The 26,212-nt window shown below is 45.1% G+C and overlaps 1 protein-coding gene across 4 annotated transcripts in view; it reads right to left on the bottom strand.

Moving 5' to 3' along the window:
* The window catches only part of LOC308067388 (5-formyltetrahydrofolate cyclo-ligase-like), a 79,643-nt gene that overhangs the window by 25,827 nt on the left and 27,604 nt on the right, over positions 1–26,212 (bottom strand). The window contains exon 4 of one of the 4 annotated variants that reach the window (XM_080396168.1): positions 23,597–24,407. The exons of the other annotated variants lie outside the window; for them this stretch is intronic. Within the exon in view, the coding sequence (XP_080252294.1) occupies positions 24,184–24,407 (224 nt within the window). The 3' untranslated portion in view covers positions 23,597–24,183. Of the gene's footprint in view, positions 1–23,596; positions 24,408–26,212 lie in introns of those variants that run through there. 4 annotated transcript variants of the gene reach the window in all.

The following is a 26,212-nucleotide window of genomic DNA, read 5'->3' as shown; positions in this document are numbered from 1 at the left end:
GATGAGAGAGGACCCAGGAGAAGCAGGGATCCCAGATGAGGAGAGGCTGGCTGGGAGAGGAGCCAGAGAAAGAAGAATCTAGATGCAGCAGAGGCGAGAAGCAAGTGGACTAGCCTGAAGAGGATGGAGAAACAGCACGGAGAGTAGATGAACTTTTGAAACCTTGTGGGGGATCGGTGGCTGTGCTGGGGCAAGGTGTGGGAACTACTTATTGAAGTTAACCTGGTATGGGATGGTAAAAGCCTTGTTGCAGCTGGTTAGTTTGGATAGTGCTGTGACAGATACACGCCCTGAACTTCCAGGGAGACTTTAGGAATAGCTCCTTGCCAGGAAAAGCAAGGATGGACAGGCTGGGACTATGCCAGGTTTGCAGATGCTGCTCTCCCTCATTGCTGGGAGCGACTCTCCCAGGGGACACCGCAGGCTCAGACCTCCCAGGATAGCTTTCTGTCCTCCTTACTGCTAGCAAACAGAAAAACATCGCCTCTGCGCCAGAGGAAGAGAAGCAATAGCAGGTCAGTGTGGACTGACAGGCAGGGAAACCAAAACAAATGATAAAATAAATAATATGGGGGGTTGGTAAGAGTGCAAAACAGCCGCATTGGCACCTCGGTTCTCAAAACATTTCAGGTTGCTGTAGGTGTGCAAGGCAGTATCTAAACAACAGAGCCCCTGCAGCCTCCAGAAGGTCAGCCAGACACCACCCCTGCACTGCCTCTGCGGCTGCGAGCAGCACGGGGGCCTTGGGGCTGGCCAGGCAAATCCCACCATGCTGGCCAGCACGGCCCCCACTGCCTGGGAGGCAGGGATGGGCATTGCTGTGAGGATATTTGGGTTAGCCTGTGGCTTTGCAGATCACTGCAGAGCAGGGAAGCTTGTTTGAGGCAGGAGAGGTGCTTTCTCCAGCTCAGGACAGGAACCTGGCTACAGCTGGCCAAGAAATAGATGGGGAGGGTAGCCGGGGCTGCGCTGGGTGAGGTGCTCTGGAGGCTCCAGAGGATGAGGTGCCCCTGCAAGGCTTTGGGAAGCTTTAACAGCACCCCCAAAAGACCGAGGGGGGGGGGGGGGGGCGGGGGAGGAGAGAAAGAAATCTGAAGCAACCAGACCAAAAATAAAGGGCACAGACTATGAGAACAAAGCATGAGCTGCCTTTGTCTGTGCTCCTCTGGGAGGGAAGGGGAGTGGGGCAGCCGGAGGGCTGACAGGGGGGTGAGCATGTGGGGGGAAAGTGTGGTGGGGAGGGAGCTGTGGCTGCTCATCTTGCTGTGGGGACCTGCCACACATGTCTCCTGGGAGCTGCCGAGCTGGCAGCACACGGCAGCCTTGTTTCACTGAACGAAGAGGGGAAAGCAGCCAAACAGGGAGAAGCATGAAGGAGGGAGTGAGGCTCTAAAGCAACGAGCAGGGGTGAAGACCCACCAGTCCCTGTCTGGCTGTGGCTCTTCCCCGAGGCACCCAGAAAAGCCACACATGGGTTATGGCAATGTATCATTCAGGGAGCATTCTCTGTGGAAAAGGATGGTGCTGTTTACGTGATGTACAGCAAGATAAGATTATTTATAATAATGAATAATGAATTCCTACACATGTTAACTGGAGCTGCAGCACAAACACGACACCCTCTAAGAGCAAAGGACTTGCTTCCACCCCATCTCCCCCCGTGTACCTTTACCCAGCATCACCCTGTCAGCACCTTTGTTCACGTTTAATATTTATGCAGCACAGGGTACCAGGAGACTGGTTGGGCCAGGGCAGCAGGCTGTGCCCGGTGCACTGCAGCAGCCCATCGTGAGCCCTGCCTCCTGCGCCCCACTCATCTTGTTCTGCAAGGCATGCAAGCACCCTAGCAGCCTCCTTCCTGTAATTTTAATGATGTTTTTTATTTACTGGATGTTGTCAACTTGCTGGGTGCTGCAAAGGGGTCAAAATCAGTCTGACCCTGCTCCCCAGATGCTTGGCTGGATGGGCTGAGACAAGTGGGAGATACTTGGAAACGCCAAGCAGAGCAAACTGCCCTTTGGTCCTTCCCACAGGATGTTGAGGACCCCAGGGATGGCACAAGCTTTGAGTTCTCGCCAGCTGCCAAGGAGCATTGTGATGATGGTGATGGGCACGGCTCAGCTGCAGGTTCCACACCTTGAGTCATATAGACTGGGAGGAACTTCCCCAGGGAGCTGCAGCCCTCAGTCCCACATGAGGTGATTATTTATTGACTGTTGATAATTCAACTCTTGTGGGACCGAAGGGGAAAAACAATGAAAAAAACAAAGTGTTTGGAAGATACCCAGCTTCTCATGTTCTGGCCTTCCTGCTAACAGCCTGGGAGATGGTTTTGGTGATAGCTGGTGGAGGCTGAGGCTGTTTCTCAAATCTCAGATGTTTGTAAATATTTATCCAAGTTGACTGGGTTGTGGCATTCCAGTTTGCATTGCAGACATTTATACTTCTGCTCCATTATGTCCTTTTTTTGCTTGCAAACATTTTGTGGAACGAAAACAGGCGTTTTTGAGCAGCACTAATTTTTAATCTAATTTCAGGCAGGTTGGTAAGTTAAGGTCAGCATTCTGTCAATGACAAATTTAATGAAAATAAAGGTCCAGACACCAAATGTTATGAAACTGGATAAGGCTTTTTGACTGCTGTCATTACAATTGATAGTTCTATTCAGTCACTTGAAATTTTATTGATTTTTTTTTTCCCAAGCACTCCACCTTAAACTTATTTTTCATTTCAAGAAATCAATACTATGGATCCTTTGACACAAGGCATGCAGCATTCTGCCACAATATGTATTTCATGATGGAAGAAGCTGGGATTTTTTTTTCTGCTCAACTTCTTTCATCATGAAAATAAACTGAAAATCTTGTTTACTTAAAAAAATACAAATTTGGGCAAAACTTCCTGCCCTTGATTCTCTGCACTAGATCACTTGTGTTGCTCTCTGCCGTGGAGATTTTTTCCCCCCAAAGCCTAGCTGCTGGTGGAAGGCAGAGTTATGAATGTGCGATGAGGTTCATCTAACAGCTCTGGTAAGTGGAATTTTTTTTTATTTTTCATCTGTCTGTTTTTCTCTCTTTTTTTTCCCCCTCAATTCTGCTTTCCTGGGCACAGGTGGAAAATCTTATTTTGCAATTTCATCAATAAAATGAAAAAAACAGGTTTTGCATGGGCAGAGGCTCAGGGTTGGAGCTCTAGTTAATGTTGCTGCTGCAAAGGCGGTTGCACTCTGGGTCAGTGTACACAACGGGTAGAAAACATGTGGGGTGATGAAGCACTAGCAGGGATAGGTCTCTGTGAAGCTGCCTGGTGAGATGGGTGAGACCAGGTGTGGGCGAGGGGCCTGGGCCCACTGGGGACACCAGGTTGTTGACTGTGGGGACCAGTCCACACCACTTCCCTCTCCAAACCCACACTTTCAAGCCCACATCCAGCGGCCCTGGGCTGGCTTTTCAACACACACCCAGCCATGCCCTACCGTGGGCACGGACAGGTTGCATCATGTGAGCTCAGGTGACTCGGCACCAAAAAATCTGTGGTTTTGGATAGTCAGCAGCAGCAGCAGGTGCTGCCCTGCATCACCAGCCTTGAGAGGCTCTGATGGTCACCTTCACTCTTCCCGTGTGATGAATGAGAGACAGGCATCCAGTTCCTAACCTTCACATCATGTCTCCATGCTATATTTTTTCCTATATTTTACTTTTTAAAACCTAATCTGTGCTTGAATAATGCCTGCTGCTTTCCTCTGTCAGGAAAGCTCATGGGAACAGAAAGATCAAGGTCAAATCCCTTCTTAACCCAAAGGAGATGACCCTTCTGGGGTCCTTATAAACACCCTGTACTGTGGATCCAACCATCTCTCTGACTGATAAATAATTTAGTTCTGGGTGTTACGAATCCCTGGCTTTTTATGAGTATAGATATTTATTACAAGTACAGAAAGTCTCACCTTTATAAATAATTAAATTTGGTTACACACAATGGCATTAGTGAATGATCTGAAATTTCCGTGAAAAAATAGAGTATTGTCCCTCTTTTTCAGGAAAAAAAAAAAGAGGCAAGGGAGTGATAACAATGTAAGAGCATATAGGAGGGGTGAGTGGACTGTATCTTTTTTTTAAGTATCTCTCTAACCCAACAGATTTGTGACTACAGCTCTGTAATTTTGAGGTAAACGAATTCAATTCCGAGAGAAGCAGGAGAGGCGGAGGGAAGTCTGCTGTCAGCATTCGTATAGGTGCAACAGGTATAAAAAGACAATATTCAGCATCCATATCTTATTACATCCACCACTAAACCAGAATGCTATTAGCAGTCATGGCACAACAGAGAACGGGAGGGGAGATAAAGAAAGAAAAGAAATCAGGATTGATGTTCTCTTCCTGTATTTGTTATCTTACAGAAAACAGCAGCAGAATACAAATCAACCCACCACATGTACAAGAGGGTGTGATCCTTTGAGATTTTTGTTTTATGGATGAAATAAATTCAGTCATTGGGGGATGAAGGGCTCTATAAGTGTAAAGAAAACCTAACCTTTTGCACATTTTTTCCTCCAGTCAAGAGCTTTCAGAACAGAGAGTGGTGTGAAGGGAAACGCCAACAGTGGCTTGGCTAAGGATGGTCACAATTTTCCTCTTATCAGAAGAAATGTTCTGATAGAGTTCTTCCACTCCTTTCATGGCAAATCCTTCCTGGAGATGACAGAGAAATGCACATAAGGAATTGTTACTCATTGGGGAGGGGGAGAAAAAAAGAGAAAAAAAGCTTTTAAAAGGGAAATGAGCTAGCTAGGGAAAAGTATGTGGGCAAAAGTGGAAACAAATACGTTCTCATTCTTCAAGTTTCAGCAGAGACTGACAGTCTGCTTCTTTCCAGTTCACAGTTTTTGACCTGAAAACACAAGTTGATATGCACTACAGACTAAATCAGCATCTGTTACACTTGTGAAGGAGTCCGTATCTTCCCAAGAATGCAGAAACACAGCAAGCACCAGGCTAGTGAAGCGATCTCACCTCTGCCACCACCACCTCCTGTTCTGCACTGGTGACAATGCAAAGTTTTTTCCCACATTACAGTACACCTTGAAAAGCAAGAGAGATTTCACAGCTCTCTATATACTGGACACAGTAAAAAGAGCTGAAATTGGACTGAAAAGCTACCTAAAATATTCCCTTTTTCATATTCCTTATAGATTAACATATTATGTGTATAATTTTTCAGGCTTGTACCCTTTGATAGAATATAGTGGTTTACAAGGTGGAGCCAAGAAATTGGTAGTTATGGTATCACTCATAAGCATACAGCCCTTAAATTTCCAGCATAGCAAGTATCCCAGAGCATCTTGGATTCTTGGGTTTCCAAATACATTGTGCCCAGAAGGTGATTTCTCTGTGAAATCAAACTACATTCTAAACCAAAGGGCACTTTTCAGATTGGAGATGGAATTCTTAATTATGCAGCATCAACCACAGCAGTACTAGGGAGAAGCAAATTCACTTACAAATTATGCACATACATCAAAACCACCCTCTGTTTCAGAGATAAATGCCCAATCAATCCCATCTATTTTGCCATCTACAGCAGACGCTGCATCAGGCTATTTTATAACTATAAATTTTAATATGTCTTTCCTCGCTATAGTCCGTCAACTTGTGATTATCCAGACTTGGGGAGGGAGCTGAATAAAGTAAAGCACAGTCTAAAACCAGTGTAAATTGTGATTGTGAGATTGTGAGATTGTGAGAATAAATGTTTTATTTTCTATATTAATCTTAGCAAAAACTGGAGTGATGATGTAGAAAAAGGTCAACAATGGGAATGAAAGTGTTTTATTTTTGGTATAACACAGTTAATCCGCAACTGGATAATCTGCCCATACATAATTAAAAGTTGACAGTGTCTGTATTGAGAGCTAGGTGAGAGATTCAGGGAAAAAGCAAAGTTGATTTTGTTTCAGTCTTTGCTAGGACTTTGCTGCTTTGTCCAGGTGATGGATTAAGATGGAGCTGGGATGCAATTTACAGCTCTGTCCCCTGGGCAGCCTTTCCGGAGAAAGGATAGCAGTGATGGAACAAGCGTAATCCTGATCGCTTGGCAAAACGTAACGTGCTTCCAAAACACAAGGGGCAGGGCCACAGACAAGGGTTTAAATAAAATCAGTTTGTGGAGAAAGATCTATTGCTAAGTGTAAGTTGAAGCTGCGGCCAGCGTCCAGCTGGGTAGAGAGGATGGACCAAAGGCAACGGTTTCATCAGGAGAAATGGATCGAAGCTCTTCTGGTGCTATGATGTGCACATATAGGAGAGGCAGATAATGCTTAGAAGAAATTCTCTACGTTCAATAATCATCCTTTTCTGTACATTCAGTAATTGTCCTTACAGACATTTGATTCCCTATTACATCTTTCTGAATCATATTAGAGGTAGCACACAGAATAAAGATTGGGCTCCCTCATTCTTTTATGCCTCTAAACCCAGCTGGAATGCTAGAAAACTAAAGCTCCTTTTCTCTCTCTTTTTTTCTTTTTTTCCCCCCTTCCCTTTACTTAAAGGAAAAGGTGTTTAATAGTAGTTTTAAGATTAAGAAGGAAATGGGTATTTAAGAAAGAAACATATTCCTCTTGGGTCACTATGAAAAGCTGTTTCATTATTGCCTAGAACCAATGGAAATAAAGCCAGCATGTCATCAAACCCTTAATACAGCATTAGATCTAATTGAATCTTTTGCATCTATTTTTAATGAGCAGCTCATTTGTTTAATATGATGGCTACATAATTATGAGTTTGTTCTCTACTTGGGACATATTGGTTCTAATGCGATGATATTTAATTTCTATCTTTCAAGGAATTATAAGAAACAAGCTGCCAAGCTTGAAAATACAGTGAATAGTCTACAGGACTGAAGAGGCTGCAGCCCATTCACCTGTGTGGTGTCCCTGAGGGGACCGAGCCTTTTATCTCAGGTTCCTTCATCAGCATCTAGCGCTGGATCTCTGTACGGAAACCAGCCCGATGCTGACACATGCAGATGTATTACTGGGGGAGACTTCCCATAAAAAGAATTCAAAGCCTCATATTAAATGTGTAGTAGCTCAGTGCAGCAATAGTGAGCGATAGGAACAAGGACACAATCCAGCTGTTGAGACAGAAACAACAGGATGCATCGGGAATGCACATCTGTTTTCATAGAAGCAGCATCATCTGTTTTCCTTGCAGCCATATGACCCTATTTCTGTCTACTCCAGCACCCAGAAATGGCTTTAAGAAGCCACCAAGACGCCTGCTGGGAGCTGCCTGCCCGGTTTCTGTCCCCCAGGCCTGTGACTTAACGTGCTGTCCCTGCCACATGTCACCGCTCAGCACCCTCTCCTCTGCTCTGCTCTGGCAGCTGGGTATTGCCGAGAGAGCTGACAGGAGTGAAGGTGAGGGAATTATTGCCGGTAATAACATCTGCAGCAAATCTAGCCTTCTTGCCACACTTTGTTTTAACCAAACCTGCTCCGTACAAAGGGATCGATCACCTGTAAATTCTCCCCAGTGCTCAGGTTGAAGAGTGGCTCCCCTGACCTGCGTGCCTTTCTCACAGCTGCGCTTCAACCCCAGCTGCCTGTTCCCCAGTAAAATTAATAAAACCCCTTAAAGCTGCACGTAACAAACCTCTACCCTCAGTCCACCCCCACCTCATAAGGAACAGCCTATGGCCCTTGATTTGCCCTTTTTAACTACTATTGGTATTTATATTTTCAATAAAAATGGCTTTTCCAGTATTTTTGCAGAAGGGCTGTGTGCTGTGCCTTACCCTGCCAGCGAGCCCTGAGCACGAAGGGGTTACCCAGCCATAAGTGCTCCACACAGCGGGGCTGAATGCAGGTAATTTCTCAGCCAGCCAATTTGCCATTCTCTCTCTTTATGCCATTACTCTTCCCTTCGGTATAAGCCTCCCTCACACACGACCCCATCAATAACACTGAGCCAAACACAGAGCTTTGTTTAAAAAAAAAAAAAAAGGCTGTGGATCCTCACAGCTAATGCTTAGCCAGCTCTTGCTTAACCAGAATGACTGTTTGGGGGCTGGGGGCTGGAAGGGAACCCCTTCAAAAATGCATAGTTTTCTTTGATGACGTATCCTACCCACTCCATTCCTGGGCTACGGCAGTGGCACAAGTTAATTGCAGAGCCATTGGGGAATAACATCACTCCATTGACATGAATAACTGCAGAATTGCCATTATTTCCAGCAGAGCTACAGTGCAGTCCCCACAAATAACTATACAATTGACTTATATAAACCCTATTATTGTCCTTCAAATGTTTCCTAGATAACAGGAGCCGTCATTGCGATGGATTTCATAGGTATGCATTAATAAAATTAAAGATTTATAGTTTAGCCAAAGTCAGAAATCTCATTGACATTACCGAGTTGCTGCTTTATTCATGCAAGATAAGCTCCATGTGACTTATACAACTTTTTGCCTAAATGAGGCAAGAAGGATTTAGCCGGTGAAACACCACTGGACAGGCACAGCTTCAGCTTTCCTATGGACCGTGCACAAATAGTAACCTCAGGGACACTCAGAGCAGTAGCTTCGCATCTTTGGACAGGAGAACCAGTAGATCACTCCAAGTTAGGAAAAATCTATATGGACTAAGGATGCAAATGTCTAGAGGGAAGTAGGACTGACAAAAGCCATTTTTATTGTTTTCATTATTTGCTCCAGCTTAGAAGAACACTGCAAGGGTTGTTTTTTTTGTTTGGGTGTTTTTTGTGTATTTTGGTCTTCCAAGTGCAAGAAAGGCAGACAACAGAAGGAGGAGAAAGGACAGCACAGACTGAAACGCTGGCTTGGGCAGGCAGTGAAATATCACACTCAAGTGCCTGAATAACCCACAGTGAAGAGAAGATTAGAGAAATGAACAATAAAACTGACTTTTCCATCTTGTCCTCAATGGACGGGAAAGTAATGGAAATCTCATGAAAGATAAATGGTAAAGTTAGTTTAAAATGGATTTAATGAAAGTAAAAGAGGATGAGTGCTCATTCCAGGCTGCTGATTTATATTTTCTATATTTTAGTCCTCATAACCAAGTTCTGTCTCGTTAGCAATTAGAAGTTTAATACAGAGTTACACATTCAGTCAAAACGCAAGCAGCTTTTAAAACTTTGAAGGAGCACTATGCTGCATTCTGAAAGATTAGAAAGGGTGTCCTTGGCTGGATCTGTGCATATTAAAAAAGTGATCTTCAAACTCAAGTTTTTCTTGGGGGATGGGGAATAATTCAAACCATCACTTCCTTTTTTTCTTCCATTGAACTTGGTAGAATGTAAAATTATACCAAACTTATAACAAAAGGAATAAAGGTTTACAAAGAATCAGCTACAAAATGAGTGGCTCTTGTGAAGATGAAACATACTCCAAAATTAGCTGAGGGTTTGTTTTTTGAGTTTTGTTTTGGGTTTTTGTTTTTTTTTTTTTTTTTAAATCTACATTCTTTGTCTTTCAGCTGCTCACAGATTCTAGAAAGAATGAGCTAATTTTCCCCACTTCTTCCTCTCAATATTTTTCCACAGTATAAATAATACATAACAATATTGGCTTTATTTGGAAAAAGTGGAATCTGTCTTGGTATCAGAGCCAAGCCGGCGGCAGCCCCAATGAGAATGAGGGTTATGCACCGTGATGAAACCTTCATGTTACACAGTAAGGACCATGAACCAGCAAACCCATCCTTGGCTAGATGTGCTGGAGAAACATGCACAAAGGGATGTATAGGGATGCATGACCTTTTAGGTGGGCAAAAATAAGCAAAAGTCCTTTTTAAAGCAGTAGGCACAATACAAACACAGCCCCAGGCTGCCCACACCACCTTGCCAGTGACTCAGCACCGAAACTGAGCCTCTCCTAGACCCAACCAGATAGCGCAGTCTCCTGTGACTCATCCCCAAAACAACAGCGAGGCTGCCAAAATGCGAGCGGGGTGTTGTGACAAAGATACTACGCGCCAGCATTCTGGGTGAGACCAACCCACCCACTTCTTATAGGAAAGGACAGCAATTTTAGGTTGCTACTACTGACCTGGGCTGAGCACAGACCTGGGAGTGAGCAGGTCTCCATCTCTGCAGGGCATAGGCAAGATGGGGCTGCTGCAATGGCCAGCCAGGAGCTAATTAGCTAATAGTAATAGGCTAATAAGTAATAGAAATTGGCTAATTAGCTAATAAGTAATTTAGAGCATTGGAGCCCTGGTCAGCTCCCTGGCTGCAGCTGGAGGATATGGATCCAGATCTCTGTAGATTGACAGCAATGTCCTTGATCTTTTTAGCTGTATAAATAAATAAACAAATAAATTACATTTACGCATTTTCCTTCAGAAATGAATGCGAATTTTCCACACACAGTCAAGGAGCAACCCTCTACTCAAGGTTTCCTCCCATGCATGTCCCCAGGACACCTACGTAATACAGGATCCTGCTCCAGGCTCTGCTCGCATCTCTGAATCTCTTCTGCCTGGCTCTGCTGCCATAAAGCAGCTGCTAGTGCCAAGTGACTTTCTGCACCAGTGGTCTTCTCATGAGCAACACTGATTTTTCTTTCCTTAGCAACTGAAGATGCAGGGTCTGACTTCAGTCAATTGATTTTGATGGGGATTGCATCCACTTGCACAGGGAGGAATTGGATGCACCACGAGTGTCTCAGTCCCTGACTGAACAATTGTACTAACAGCAAGGACGCAAACGCAACAGATTTCAGGCTGTCGCAGGTAGCAGTAACAGTCAATCACCTGCATGAAATGACTGTGTTATAGGAAATCCTCCTGCGCCATGAAGTGAAACCATCCTGTTCCTGGCCTCTTCGGAGTCCAAGAAGCAACTCACTTCTTGATGAAAATCAGCTGGCCTTTAGTTTCCCATGGGAACACGTTGCACAGTAACTTCATAATCCATGATCAAAATGAAGGAACGCAACCTTGGCAAAGCGAGTGCTTTTAGATGTAAATTCCCCCAGTGCCTGCTCGCTGGTCTGCACTCTTACTCTGATGCATTAGTATTTATAAACTACAAACTGCTTTTGCTGGGTGTATATTTCTGTAGTGGCCTGACCTCTCAGCCAAGACCTCAGTCGCACTGCAGAGCTGCGGCAGAGAAGCTCCCAGAAAACAGCCCCACCGTAGCATCCCATGCAGTGAAGGTGACCCCTGTCCTGTGATAGTCATGCTGTGCTGTGAAGGGGTTGCCTGGGCACAGCCACATCCCAGCTGATCAACTGATGTGGAGTACTTGGCCATGAGTATCCTACTGCCATGTGATAGATTTCTGGACACTTTTAACCCTAAAAACACAGTGGGTGCAACCAGGAGGCTCTCACAAGTCACGAGCAGGGCAGCTGGTAAGGCTCCCTCTTCTCCATGCCCTACCAGCACTGCGGATTTCCCTCCCTAGTGCAGGAGGAGCAAATATATTAACCACCACGGCAAATGCCAGACAAATAAACACAGTCGCTTTTCAGGCCCTGATGAGTAGGGCACATCTCTCCCCAGAGAATAATCTCCCAGAAATCGACACATAACATTGAAAGACAAATGAGAATGAAAAGGCCTCTCAGATTTAATAGCCTCCATGAATTACACTGCCTTTCCCCTACATGAACTGTCACTCTTTCCATTAAAGAGTCACTGTCATCAGTAATCCATTTTAAGATTTATAGACGTGGAGATTTATAGACTTACTGTTCTTATCTGCTTTTTTCCCCCCATGCATCTCCATGGGCCCCCAAACCGTGGGATTCTATCCAAAACCTCTGCCCTGCATCTGAAAATATAAACTTGTTATGGGATGGCAGGATTTTGAATTGGATGCCAACAAAAGTAATAATGCTGATAAGGATAGCAAGGATGATAACGTGGGGGTGGGTGGGGAGAGGGGGGGAATGATCACAAGGACGAGAAAGGATAAAAGATGAGCAGGAGAAAATAAGAGGAATAATCCAGGTTTTAATTTATTTTTCACAAATTCCCACTCTATACATTCCATTATTTTTTGAATGAAAGAAAATCATTAGGTTACTTTTACTCTTTGGTCATCTTTAACTTAAGAGAAAAAAACACACACCTTACATCCTTGAAGTGAATAGATTCAGATTCAGCTTTTGCATCCAAGAAAGGCCACTTTACAATGCTCACAATAAAGAATATACTCAGGTGGGAGTATACTGACATTATGAAGTCTCTCCAAACAGCTAGAGGAATTTTTGTATAAATGAGCCTCAAGCTACATGCTTTGCATATTTTTATCTGATTCTAGTGCAATTGCACAGTTTGTTCTGATAGTAATCGAATACCCATATGTGGATTAATACCTCCAGCACAAAATAATTTGAGTATGTTCATGCTGCTTTAAACTAGTCTGCATGTGCAACTTGATATTGAGTAAAATTGCAAATACTTACGTGACTTAGAAATCAAAGTACTATTCAAAAGCTTCTAACTCATTCTTAGTCTGGTTTTGGGATGTGTGTGTAAGAAACAGATCCACTTATCCTCACTCCATTATTCTACATATAACACTGACAGCAGGTAGCATTCAAGGCAACTCTAAAAAAGTAGCATTGGACAAAATTCCTTAGATAACCTTTAAAATCTCTCTTCCTGCTAAGTACTGTTTGGCATATTTGTACTTGTGTGTCTCTAAGAACTAGGACAAATCTTTTTCTCAGTTTTGTTGCTGTGTTAAAGAAAGCTGCTGTATTTGGTGAGCCACCAGAGAAATTGCTTTGGTACAAATGGCTACAGTGTAAACCAGTGGAAGTCTGCAGGCAACACTATCGGTGTATATTAAAAATAAGGCTCTCTTCCCAAATGCAAATTTGCTTAAAGAACTGTGGGGACTGAATGTGTAATGCATTCTAATTACCTTCCTCTTAATCATAGCTATTACCACAGGCTATCGTCATATTGGAAGCTGCCTGTGCTGATCCTTTGCAACATGCACATGTGACAGCTGTCAAAGTAATTATCAGCACAAATTTCACTTTCTATTTGTATTTTGTAGCTCCAGACAGAGACAAACTTTAGTGATGGATTAATTTTGCTGTGCTCTTGAGGAAAGGCAGAGCAGTGCTAAGACTCATTTTGAATCGATCCTACTCAAGCTCTTCAGCAGATAGGGTTATGACCCATGAATTCAAGAATGGCTTCCTGCACTCTTATGTGTTACACAGGAAGGAAACCATAAAGCCAAAGCTATTAGTCTCCACACTAAACAAACAGGTTCCTAAATAAATGCCCTGGGCTCATTGCCTTTAATAATCCCCTGGTTGAATGTCATTAATATGCGTATATTTTTCTCCTGACAGCGTTCTCTTGCAAAACAGTTTCTACACTGGGTCTTCTTATGCCCGCCACCTTTCGTATGGCACAACGACTATTTGAGAAATAAAATTCAACAGGGCAGAACTGTAAATGATGGGAGTTCAGTGTGCTTACACTGCTCTTGTCCCATCTTTAAGGTGACACTGAACAGAGGTCATTTCATGGAGCGACAGCATGGCAGAGACCTTGCGAAGAAGCGGGATGCTCAGCTGCAGCCACATTCTTCCCCTCTGGGAAATGCGTAACTGTATTTTGAGCACCAAGGGGATGTTTGTGTTGTTCTGTGGGCTAAGAGAATGGGAAAATGGCATAGAGCTTGCTTACCCTTCCAACACTCCCCTGGCATCAGAAGGGGGGCTGTCTGCAGTGGCCTCCTCCTCCTCCTCTTTCTCCTCCTCTACCTGAAGACAGCATGAACTGGCAGTTAGGGCATCTTCCCAAACCCACGGATCTTGCAGATCCAGAAGGAAAGGAGACATCGTACCTGAAAGCACAGAAGCTCTCTGCAGCTGCTCCAAAGGCTCTTTCCAGGTCAACTAGCTCCTGCACAGCCTGCTGCAATATGAGGAGCACCTCGCAGGCCACCCTGTTGTGTCAGTACAGTGGTCAGACGCTGTTGGTGTTCACCGCTGAACAGTTCCCACTTGGATCTGCAGCAGCAGAAGAGGCTGGAGCAGCAGTCTGGCAAATGGCCTCTCTCCTTCCCCATCTTCCTTGCTCCAAAATGCCCCAAATCTCTTGGCATGGCCAGTTGTGCTGGAGACCTGGCAGAGAGGGAGGCACACAGGAGGCAGCAGCCCCCATGACCATGTGACAGCTTGCAGAAAAAGCACATGTGATCGGTTATTAAATACATCTGCAAACAAAGCAGATGATTGAAAATGCCATTTCACAGCCTCCTGGCAGCCGTCGCCATGCTGACGGGGAGCAACATGGCATCAGACAGTGGCAGAGCCCAAAGCTCGTTTTTTACACACACATCCCCCCTACTTTAGGTAGTGATTTAGAGATCAGAGGAAGAATTTGACAGGTTAATATTTAAACAATTTGTTCATGTTTAGACCATCATGTTAATGATCTGTGTGTCACAACAATAATCAAGTGGGGTGGAAACTCACTTGCAATTAGCCACTTCTCCTGTCACAGCCTACAGCGCATCAGGCCCATGGCTTCTAATTTTAGCCAGATGCTTGCTTTAAAATCTAATTTACATTCTGTTTCCCCCCAAAAGTCCACAAATACTTGTGTCCCCACGGGTCTGTATATAAAGTCTCCTGACTGACTGGAGATAAGTCTATGACAGCCCCTGATGCAGAGATGGTCCCTTCCCTCCTCCCAACCATTCAACCTTTTGGCTCTTTGTTCCCTGCTGTGATCCTCAGATGACTGCAGTCCTCTCTCTGCTGTCCTAAGAGAAAAACATTTCATTTCTGGGTGCCACACTGGGGAAGACACTTGCCGTACCCCTCATGGCTTCTGTCTGTGCACCATAAAGTATCCTACAAATGTTAAAGGAGGACACTTCTATTCCAAAAATGTGGGTACTTATCAGAAAAAACAGAGGAAAAGCCATAAAACTAGATATCCAGACTGTGTTTGAACTATTCAAGTGGTGAGAAACTAGACTGACTGGTCCTGCTGCTGCTCCACAACCCTTATGCAAAACCAGACTTAAGCATCTTGCACTAAAATACCCTCCTCTTGCCTCCCTCCCTCTTTAATAATCTGCATTTGTGCTGGTACTAATCCCAGCCAGAGGCCTGTTGTGCTGGAGACTGTGCTTACAAAACCAAGACCAGTGCCTTCAAGAGCTTTAAACCTCACTTTAATTTTGGTGCAAATTATGTAAAACAAAGTGTTTGCGGCACTGTTCAGCAAGCTGGGGAATTTCTTCAGGAATTTGTATTATGTTGGAAAGTGGCGTTGGACTCTTTTTCTTTCTTTAAATAAAAGCAAAACAATAACCTCACTGCCAGCAACAGCTTTTGCCATCAGTAACCTGCATCATTTTTACAACAGCAGAGAGTTTTTGACTGATTGTCCTGTGCATACCAAATCTCAGCTCTGCTGTGGTGGAGACCTGAGCAACAATATCCACAGCAATATACTGCCTGCACCTCTTCAACATCTTTATTAATGATGTACAGCCGAGCCCCTGCTGCTTGCTGGCGCTTACCATCAGATTTATGGCTAACTTCCAGGGTCTTTCCCACTATTCTTAATTTACTATAACAGCAGTGTTCATACATGAGCGTTTCGTGTCAGGGAGACAGCAGCACACCCAGTAGCATTACAGCAGATGAATTCTATTAAAGTCCTACAAGTTTAGGCAGCCAAAGTCGTGGGGAAGCAAGTCCTCCCAGCTAACAAGCTGCAAAGTTGCTTTTTTAGCCCTTGTAAAGTGGAAGTGGCTTTTTTAGCCTTTGCGAAGTGTTTATCACGGTTGTAAAAGAGTAGTTTGCATCTGGCCGCTGACTCTCAGAAGCTGTCCCCAGCGGGGGAAGCTGCAAAACTGCTGAAGTCTGAGCTAAGCCCTTTCATCTCCAACCAAGTCATTGCAATTCAGCTCGCAGAGGGTAATCTCTTTTTCCCTTTTTCCAGTGTGATTTGATTGTATCTAAACCTCCCCAAATTCCCACCTCAGCTCCTGCTTCCTGTTATATTTACCTCCTTTCTCTTGATATATTTTTCACACTTGCCCGAAACTGTATTAAAAAGCTGGTGAGCTCCAAGGGTGATGTTCCCAGGGGGCCACAGACCTTCCCCACACCAGAAATTATGTAAATGGTGATGTGAGGCTTGGAGGTCTTGGGCGTAATGATCACGGAACGATAGACTTTGGGATTCTTGGAGACGTAAGGAGGGGGTCAGCAGAACAGCTGCCCCGGAGCCCCTGAGGGCCGGCTTCGGGCCGTTGAGGAGCCGGGCGGGCAGAGTCCCGGGGGAGGCAGCCCTGGGGCCGGGGGCTCCGGGCAGGCTGGGCGCTCTTCGGGAAGGGAACGTGAAAGGCGCCGGAGCAGGCCGGCCCCACGTGCCGAAAGGTGGTGGGAAGACCACCGGCCTGGCTGAGCAGAGAGCTTTGGCTGGAACTCGGGGGGAAAAGGAGAGTTTACGTCCTTTGAGAGAATGGCAGCCTGACCTGGTGCCAGGGGAGGCCGTGGAGCAGGTCACCCCGAGCGCCATCACCCAGCACCTGCGGGACAGCCGGGGATCGGGCCCAGGTCCTGCCTGACGGGCCTGATCTCCTCTGTGACGGGGTGACCCACTGGGGGCTGAGGGAAAGGTTGTAGAGGAATTACAGAGGAATGATGGCAGGTTAATTAACATTGATAATATACAGCTGTGGGCTTGCTTCAGGGGCAGTGGGTTGGCTGATGTGGATAGTGCACAGCTGTGGCTGTTTCCTGCTAAGTAGTTAAATAGCTCTAAGGGGTATGGAAGTGAACAACTGTGTGAAGGGGAGCTCTGGCTGAAGAGAGACCTAGAAGAAGGAGAAGGAAGAGTGAGCCCTGGATATAGGAGATATGAGGAGAGGCTCTGGGAGAAGCTGAGGGAAGTAGGAGGCCTGGATGAGGAGAGGCTGACTGGATGGGGACCCCAGAGGAAAAAAGAAGAGAGCAGAGGTAAGAAGCAGCTGGACTGGCCTGAAGAGAATGGAGAAACAGCACGGACAGTAGATGAACTTTTGAAACCTTGTGGGGGATCAGTGGCTGTGCTGGGGCAAGGTGTGGGAACTACTTATTGAAGTTAACCTGGTATGGGATGGTAAAAGCCTTGTTGCAGCTGGCTAGTTTGGATAGTGCTGTGACTGGGGGTGTCTGCCTGGGCCTCGGCAAAGCCTCCGGCAGCGTCTCCCACAGCCTCTCCCGGAGAGCCTGGCTGGGCCGGGGGGCTCTGCCTGGGGTAAAACGCCGTGGGCCCAGGGAGCGGCAGGACAGGGTCACATCCCGCTGGTGCCAGGCACAGGCCACGTCCCCCACATATTGCAGCTGGGTTGGCTCTGTTCAGTATCTCCACTGGCAACCTGGCTGAGGGAATGGCGCACACCCCCAGCACGCTGCAGATGCTCCTGAGCTGGGGCAGCACTGCCGTGCTGGGGCCCAGGGGCCGGTTGTGTGAGGTCCGGCCGGGCCCAGGGGCCGGTTGTGTGAGGTCCGGCCGGGCCCAGGGGCCGGTTGTGTGAGGTCCGGCCGGGCCCAGGGGCCGGTTGTGTGAGGTCCGGCCGGGCCCAGGGGCCGGTTGTGTGAGGTCCGGCCGGGCCCAGGGGCCGGTTGTGTGAGGTCCGGCCGGGCCCAGGGGCCGGTTGTGTGAGGTCCGGCCGGGCCCAGGGGCCGGTTGTGTGAGGTCCGGCCGGGCCCAGGGGCCGGTTGTGTGAGGTCCGGCCGGGCCCAGGGGCCGGTTGTGTGAGGTCCGGCCGGGCCCAGGGGCCGGTTGTGTGAGGTCCGGCCGGGCCCAGGGGCCGGTTGTGTGAGGTCCGGCCGGGCCCAGGGGCCGGTTGTGTGAGGTCCGGCCGGGCCCAGGGGCCGGTTGTGTGAGGTCCGGCCGGGCCCAGGGGCCGGTTGTGTGAGGTCCGGCCGGGCCCAGGGGCCGGTTGTGTGAGGTCCGGCCGGGCCCAGGGGCCGGTTGTGTGAGGTCCGGCCGGGCCCAGGGGCCATGGGTCACACCAGCCCCACACAGCGCTGCAGCCTGGCGGGCAAGGGCCTGCAGGGTGGTGTTGGCTGATCATACTACAGACTTTAAAGAGATAAGATGGAGCAGTTTCTTTTTTTCCTGCCATCTGTGCCTGATGTGCCACCTTGGACAGAGCTGCATGAGTTTCAGGGGCCATCCAGAGAAGGGATTCCCACTGCTCCCTGTGAGGGCTGGAGGCAGCGAGCTGCCCTCCAGGGCCAGCCCTGGGTAAGCTGAGCCCTCGCAGCTGGTAGGGGCTGGCAGCCACCTTCGCTGTCTGCACACATGGCATGCAGGTTTGCAACTAGCTAGCATGACTTGAAGGTAACTTCCTCTGTCAGATGTGACTTCTGCACAGATTACCTCTATCAGCATGGTCAGAGATTGTGCCTGCCTCCTCTACCCCTGTTAACACCCCATGTTATCTTACTCCAGCCAAAGTATATACATGAGACCACCTCAACCCTGCCTTGTCCCGCCTGGATCAGCCTCAGGCAGTCCCTAGCTCCACTCTGACTTGCCCCAGGCATGCAGGATGGCAGTGACAGAAAGCCAGCTAGGGGAGCTCACACATGGGCAAAGCAACAACAGTCAAGGCCCTGCACAGTTTATCTGTAATCACATTTTCCAGCTGTATCCAGAATGAAAAAGCCTATGGTCTAATAACAATCAGCCTAAGAATCTTAGCTATTTAATAGCAAATGATCCTTTCCAGTAATTTTTTTTGCCATTCTAATAGAATTGCTTTATTAGTAATTTTTTATTAAATTTGACAAGGTGATAACAAAAGGCTATAGAAAAGTATTCAGCTTTATTATAGTCTATAGTACTCTTCCATGAAGGTTAATATGAACTCACCACTCCTAATAATTAAATGGCAACACTTCTGCTGAGAATATTCAAGCCTTATAGTTCTAACATTTCAAGAACAATCCTTCATTTTACATTCATTTTCTATTCCACTCTTCTTCTGTGGCTTTCCCCATCAATAAGCTACATTTGCAGAAATTTAGGGATATTGTCTTTTTCCTCCCCAAGTACTTCTAGACATGCTATAGTAAAATACAAAATAAAATCTACTGATCAAGACAATTCTAAAGTTGTCAACATATTTTATTCCCTAACTATATATCCAAATCACCTCAAAAGTATTGTAGTCTTCTCTTGGAGTTGATAAGCCATTTAATGTATTATTCTGGTGACAGACAAGCTGGCATTTGCTACAAGCATTTTTATGATTCAGTAGTTTTCAGAGAGACTAGAAAGCTGAGCAGCAGATTTACGCTATAACAAAATAAAAGCAGAGATCTCATCTGCCTGATGAATGACTAAAGCAGCTTTCATCTGTGGATTTTCAGCTAGTTTGCCTGAAGGTGGAGAACTTATTGTTTAGGACGTGGTAACCCATACCCTCAGGCTATAATCAAATGGCATGTGTTGAAGACTGTACACATGCAGGGGGTAGAGAGACTGTTAACTCTGGGACAGTTTCCATCTAAACAAAACATGTAAGTCCAATAAATTTTAAAAAAAGAGACACAAAGAATAGAGAAATGCTATAGTCCTGTATACGGGCTAAGAAGTGTGCATACACCAGCAGCCATGCCTGGCTGGCTCCTCTGCTCAGCCAGTTGGCTCCTTGGTAAGGGTGCCACAGCAGATGTGGTTTTTTTCAGAAAGAAATGTATGCAAGGACAACCGTCACTGAAAGGCCATTTCATGCATAAAATTTGGCATCAACAGGCAGGCAGATAGAGTATTACTGGCTGCCTTATTCCTTAGCAAACATATTAGATAATGCCTCCCTCTTGGCCAAGCAATGAGTCAGTGGTCAAAATGAAGGGAAAGCTCTGACCTCTTGACTTCTGTTCTCCATATCTGACCAGAGATCATGCTAGTTGTCTTCCAGCAAAGGCCAGCAACCAGGGACCACCTTTGGTAGCAAATGTTTCACATGGGAGGGCAAGCAAGGCAGGTTCCACCCATGCATTTCAAAAGATGAGAGCCACTTATAGCATGGTGACTGTCTCACAGCACCAAGGGCTACATTCAGCCCATCTTTCACTGAGGGTTAACCAGGCTGTTTTGAGCTACAAATGCCACAGGTGGTGTGAGAGCAATGGAAAATTCATACCATCCCAGCATTCTCTTATTCTGCCTCTCCATGACCTCTAACTTTTCATCTCCCCTTGCTAGGACTTCATCTGTACCCTATCAGTTCTTTCCCCTACAAAGCAAATGGCCATGAGGACATGAGGCACTGTCAGATCTGGACTACATACAAAGTCTTCTGAGGCCAGTGGGAATATTGGACAAAAGCAGTGATTGCATTTTCTATGCATGGACATTTTGGTGCTTTCCGTATGATTTTTAAAGCATGAGTAATGCCAGGTTCCAAAGATTTGTCCTATATTTGAACCTTGCTCAGTCTTCCACTTGCTTAGCCATGAAACTTATTTTAACAAAGCCATTTCAACCTCTTAGTTAATTTGTTTCTGAGGCCTTTCTCTTTCAGAGTGTGTAATTAAACTAAAAGAGCCTGGAAAAGCCCCTTACAGTAAATAATTTACAAGTTCCTCCCTGGGGACATTTTTTAATTACAACTCCACTGGTCAGATCTTACCAAATACTCCGAGATAGCATTCCCTGCTGAGATCCTGAAATATAATTAACTTATCCCTTTGGTAATGGTATTTTTCCTTAGTCTATCCATTTCTTATGCAGGGCAGGCAGATTTGTTTATAAACAAAGTAGAGATTGATAGACGCTTTGTCATGAGAATAGCAATAATGGCATTCACTGCCACAGATGGGGGCATGTCCATTTGAGAAAAGATGATACTGTTTTGAAGCAATTTTTATAAATCCTACCCTGACAATCCAGCATGGAGAGATAGATACAAGAGAGCAACCAGACAGCCCAGATTCCTCTCTTTCTTGGCAGCCTGCCTTGCTCCCCAGTGCCATTTTATGCATAGCAAACGTAAATAATTCTGACGCACCTACCGACTTCCTAACCTTTGTGCTTCGGAAACACTGCTATATGCTATCAAACTGACAGTGATTTCATGTTATGTGGCAAAAAGAAAAACCCTGAGCGACAGCAGCAAGGTTGGGGATGTCAAATGAAAGCTGTCACATTTATTTAGCTCTGTGATTCTCAAGACAATATACATAAATTTTGTTTTACTATCCCCACCAGCCAAATGTTAAGAGCTATCTGCATCAGCCAGGGTCCTGCAGCTCCCCCAGTCTGGCCAGTGAGCCTGTGATGATCTCCTCCTGACTTGGGAGAGGCTGGAAAGAAACAAAGTGCCATCTCCTCTTGTTCCAAATGATACAGTATATTAAATAGTTTCCTCATCCCTTCCCGCTGCAGCTGTAGCCAAAAGGGCAGTTTGGAGTGAAGGCAGGAGAGAATGGCTCCATGATGTATTGAAATGTGATCTGCAAGATAAGAAGTCTGGGGACACTCGTTGCCTCAAGTCCTGAAAGCCTTCAAAGATCACTTGCTTTTCCTATTTCAATTAGTTCCAGCAACTCCAGCGAGCCCACAGAGGATAAAGCTTGGTGCCTACCTGTGGTTGTGCTGGATGGGAGCCTGTATTTTGCTTTCAAACTCCTACTTTATACTCCGCGCCCCCCCCCCCCCCCCCCCATTTTGAACTCCTACACAACAAAACATATGACTAAGTCAAGCTCTTTGTACAAGTGTTAGTGCTGGCTCTGAAGTGTCTTCATCATATGCTGGCCTTTCTGTTCACAGTTGTTCACCTGGTATCACCTGCAGTGAAATACACACGAGTCAAGCTAGCCCTTATTCTAGTGAATAAATCAAAGCTCAGACAGCAAGATCAAAAACTAATTCAAAGGGCTGTAAAGTGTTGTGACTAAAATCATATCTAATGGAGCAAATAATAATAACAATAACCCCCCCCCCCCTTCATATAAAGAATGTCTCAGAAAAGCAAAGCCACAAGGTGCAGAGGTTTTGGATAAAAACTGTGATTTCATGGCAGCCATTTGATTTATATGGCAAAGGCATCCTAATGAAACACAGTTCAAAAAAATAGGATTCAGCTTTAAAACCAAACATCATGGCTTCTCCTCAGCTTGAATGCAGCAGTGAGAGGTCGTTAGCCTCTGATTGTGTCCTGTTGTGCTGACATGGCCTCTTCATTTTGTGCCTAAAGTAGAACTGGAGCAGCATTCACGCAGTTAACACCTAGTGTCACACTAAACAAAACCATGTAAACGTGTCTCAGGATCCCAGATAAACTTCCATGGCTAAACCTTGAGGCAGGACACCCCTAAAACCACCCACTGGTTTTGCTGGGGTGGAAGCAGGTAGCTTGCTGAATGGGACTGTACTTAATATATGTATTTAAAATATCTATCAGATTTGGGATCGAGGTTTTGGCTGTAAGAAATACTGGCTTCTGTGCAGCTTTGTTGATGTCCATGGCAGGCTGTGCCATATGGCACAGTGCTGAGCCTAATGTGATAGGTGAGCTCAAACAGCCTTGCAGACAAACCTAGGTCTGCCACACGCAAAGCCTGTCCCATCTTTTTTGTTGTTGATGATGCTTTCCATATGCTAACAGAAGTTCAGAAATTAAGAAGGGATTAAAATACCACCAGGATAGATATTGTGGGGAAAAAAAAGAAAAAAAAGGGTCCAGTTTTCTCACATTTATTCCCCAAAGGTCTTGAATCGTAAGATTCTGCCTCCCTCCTGCAAGGCAGTACAGCTGGCAGCACTGCAGAGCTGAGAGGAGCTGGAGGATGCTCGGCCACGTGCACCTGCACAGATACTGTCATCCTAACTTCTGCTTGCACAACCTTTTGTGAACACATGGACACATCTTACTCTGCATCTTTCATTTGGTAGAGTGAAATAGCTTGATGAAGAGCTGAGGCCAAGTCCGATCACCATCATTTTACTAAACAGCCCATACTGCAAACTGCTACCAGATGTCTTGTTCAGGTTGCAGCTTTTCTGTACACCCTGGTGGGAAGCCCAGAAGTCCAATACCGAAGGTATTTTCACTCTAGCCAGATGGATCTTTGTTAATGCGGGATGGAGAAGCACCAGGGAGCACAGGCCAGAGAGACCTAACTTGCTAAGCTTATGTTCACCCCAAAGCAAGAGGGTTTAATTAGTTCCTATATTTGAAAAATGGAAATAAAACTGAATACAAGCATTCTGAGATGAAAAGGTTCATATGTACCGTAGGCATGGCTTTGTTCACAAAAGTTGTTGAAGTCTTAAGGTCATTCTGCTCCACAGATGGTCCTTGAGAAAAGAGAACTTACTCAATCCATAAAACCTGTTCTCTGCAATTCTTAGCACCTTTTAATCCTTTAACATAGCACCCATACTTCACACAATATTTTGGGACATTATGAATGGCCCATGTACAAAATTATAGAACTTGAAGTAATTTTGAATTGTACTTTACAAAAAGCTGGTTTTCTTCAGATGGAGAACTCGCTGACCACGTTTTAGACTATATTATAATCTTGCATTCATATAAAGGAAAGAACCATATACCAAAGGTATGGACAGGAAGCTGTTTTTATTAAGAGATACTCCCTTTATTTTAAAACAATTTTATGAGCCAAGTAAACAGTCAAAACTATTGTATACACTAAAATCAATTAAGGCTTTTTTCCAATCACCATTTCTTGCCCAGCTTACTATAGGACTTAACTGGCAGTTTCTTGTGTTGCTCATGGATGCAAATATTTAAGTACTAAGAACTTTTGCCACAACAAGTGTCTAATTCCAGAATGCCATTAGTTGACAGTTTACTTTTAAACTGGAGTAATAAAACTGTTAAGTATCAAGTAGCTTGTTCCTCAAACACATGATGACAAGAAATGGTCCTTACTGTAATAAACAGTCACACATTCTTGTTTCTATTGATTCTAGAATAAGAATTCACACCAGATATTTGCTAATTAGAAGCAAATCAATGCAATCGTCACTACTATTACCACATTTACACTGTTGTGGGGTTTTTTTGGTTCAAATACAAATAGTGTATCTTATTGCTCCCAAAGTCATATATGACTCTTAAATCATGTTTGATGTATATGACATCTTTGGTTGGTCAGTCTGAAGGTGGGTTGGTATCAAGATGCTTTCAGCAGTCTTCATAAAGGATTTCATCTACTTGGACATCATTTTCTGCAACAGGCACTGATTCACAAATCTGTTCCCTAAAAGCCAAAGCAATCATGTAAGGCTTTCCACTGGGATGTTTCATACATCTTTCAAGATAGGTATCATAATATCCTTTCCCTCTTCCCAATCTGTTGCCTTTTTTGTCAAACCCAAGGCCTGGCATGAAGATAAGGTCAAGACCTCCTGTAGAAAAATGAAATAAACATTAGTGGATGCACTGTGGATTTCCTGATGGCTTGACAACATCTACATAACTTCAGACATTTGCAAAAACACAAGCTTTGTGTTTTGCAAATGCTTCCCTCTCTTTGATCAGATGAAAAACAATTTGAATACTGAACCTGTACATTTACATTTTCATCTTATCAATTTCATACTAGATCAGCCTCAAAATAATTAGACCTTGAAAAGCTAGAAGAAAGAAACCTACGTTATAACAAATTTATTTTATCATTTTAACCTCACACTTCCAAATACTAATGTTTATGACTAAAACCAGGCAGAGACTGAACTCGGGGAAATTAAATGCAAGAGGGTTCAGAAAATCAAATTAATTTCAACCTCAGACACAAAAATAGAAAAGGAAAAAAGAATGAAAAGAAGATGCATAAGAGAGAGAGCATCTTCCTGATGCAACTGTAAGATTTCACGAATCTTTACTCACCCTCCCAAAACCAAAGAGCCTTGAATACAATATATTCTGAAAGTGGGTATTTGCCCTCTTGTGTCAAGATCTGAATACTTTTTGTGATGTCAGGTTCCTCTTCTCCCAAAAGGACTTTCTTGCTAAACCTCCAGCAATTTTCACAGTTGCTCCAGCAGCACACACAGGCATTCTGCTTGCCTGCCCTAAATATCCCTCCTTCTGGAGGGACGTATGGGCTCCCCAACTCTTCTAAGATTGCACTTGATTGGAACTCAAAATCAGTTAAAAACCAAACATGCTGCATAAGCTGCTAATCATCTGGACAAACAGATTTAACCAGTTGGTTAAACCCTGACAAAAGATCCCACCAACCAGCTCCAGATAAAAAGGCAAGATCAGCTAAGCTCTTTTTTCCTCGCTTTGTTCATACTCTGTGAACGGATGCGCATCGGCATCATGCCAGGTAGCCAGCTATAATTTACACCCGGCTGCCCACTTGTTTCAGGAGTTGATTCTCATCACTGCCAGGCAGGCAAAAGAAACCGGCTGCCACTCTGAGCGACCACCAGGCACGGAGGCAGCCAGTGTGCGGATTCCCATTACTTATGCAAGGCTTGTTCGTTTAGTGTGACAAGTCCTGCAAGGACATCCTCTAAACAAATGAGCTTGTCTGGCCTGGTGCTGACCGCTGAACCCAGGAACATCCCGCTTACTAGTTTCACGACACAAAGAAAGTCTTTCATTACTTGCTGCTGTAGCAGACACTTAAGGAGAGAAGGGCAGGAACAGTAGTGGAAAGCCAGTGCAGACTAAAACACAGCTGACACAAGTGTGGAAAGAAAGCAAATATTGCATCTCAGTCCACTGCTTCTTCCTTCTTACAGGAACCATACTTGGCCTTGCACAGCTTTTCTGTAACTAGCTTCTGCTCCTTCACCAGGGCTAGGATGCGTCAGATATTTTTTCACTTTCCCTATGTCCAAACCCACCTTCTCATCCCATTTTGGATTGAGCTGCTCTCACTACATTTAGCTGAGGAACGATGTCCAGCATTCAAGGAGATGTGTGGGAGCATGTACTAGAACAGCCAGAGCCAAGCAGTTTCCCAGTTTCCAGGGAATCCCATCAGAGATCACACATAAACTCTGAACTCAGCTGGAAAAGTATGCCAAAATTTCACAGAAAACCATCTCATTTGCACACAACTTCCCAAGCTCCTGGAGACTTCCTTCCACTGTTCATCATTCAGAGAAAAGTCAATGATGCGAATACTCATCCATCGTGACCTGATGACTTAATCAGAACATTGATACAAAATATGCAAGGCAACACAGTGTGAAAT

Source organism: Falco punctatus, assembly GCF_963210335.1.
Source record: "Falco punctatus genome assembly, chromosome: 7".
Taxonomy (NCBI): Eukaryota; Metazoa; Chordata; class Aves; order Falconiformes; family Falconidae; genus Falco; species Falco punctatus.
Note: the sequence above shows the minus strand (reverse complement) of the source record. Positions and strands in the feature narration are given on the sequence as shown.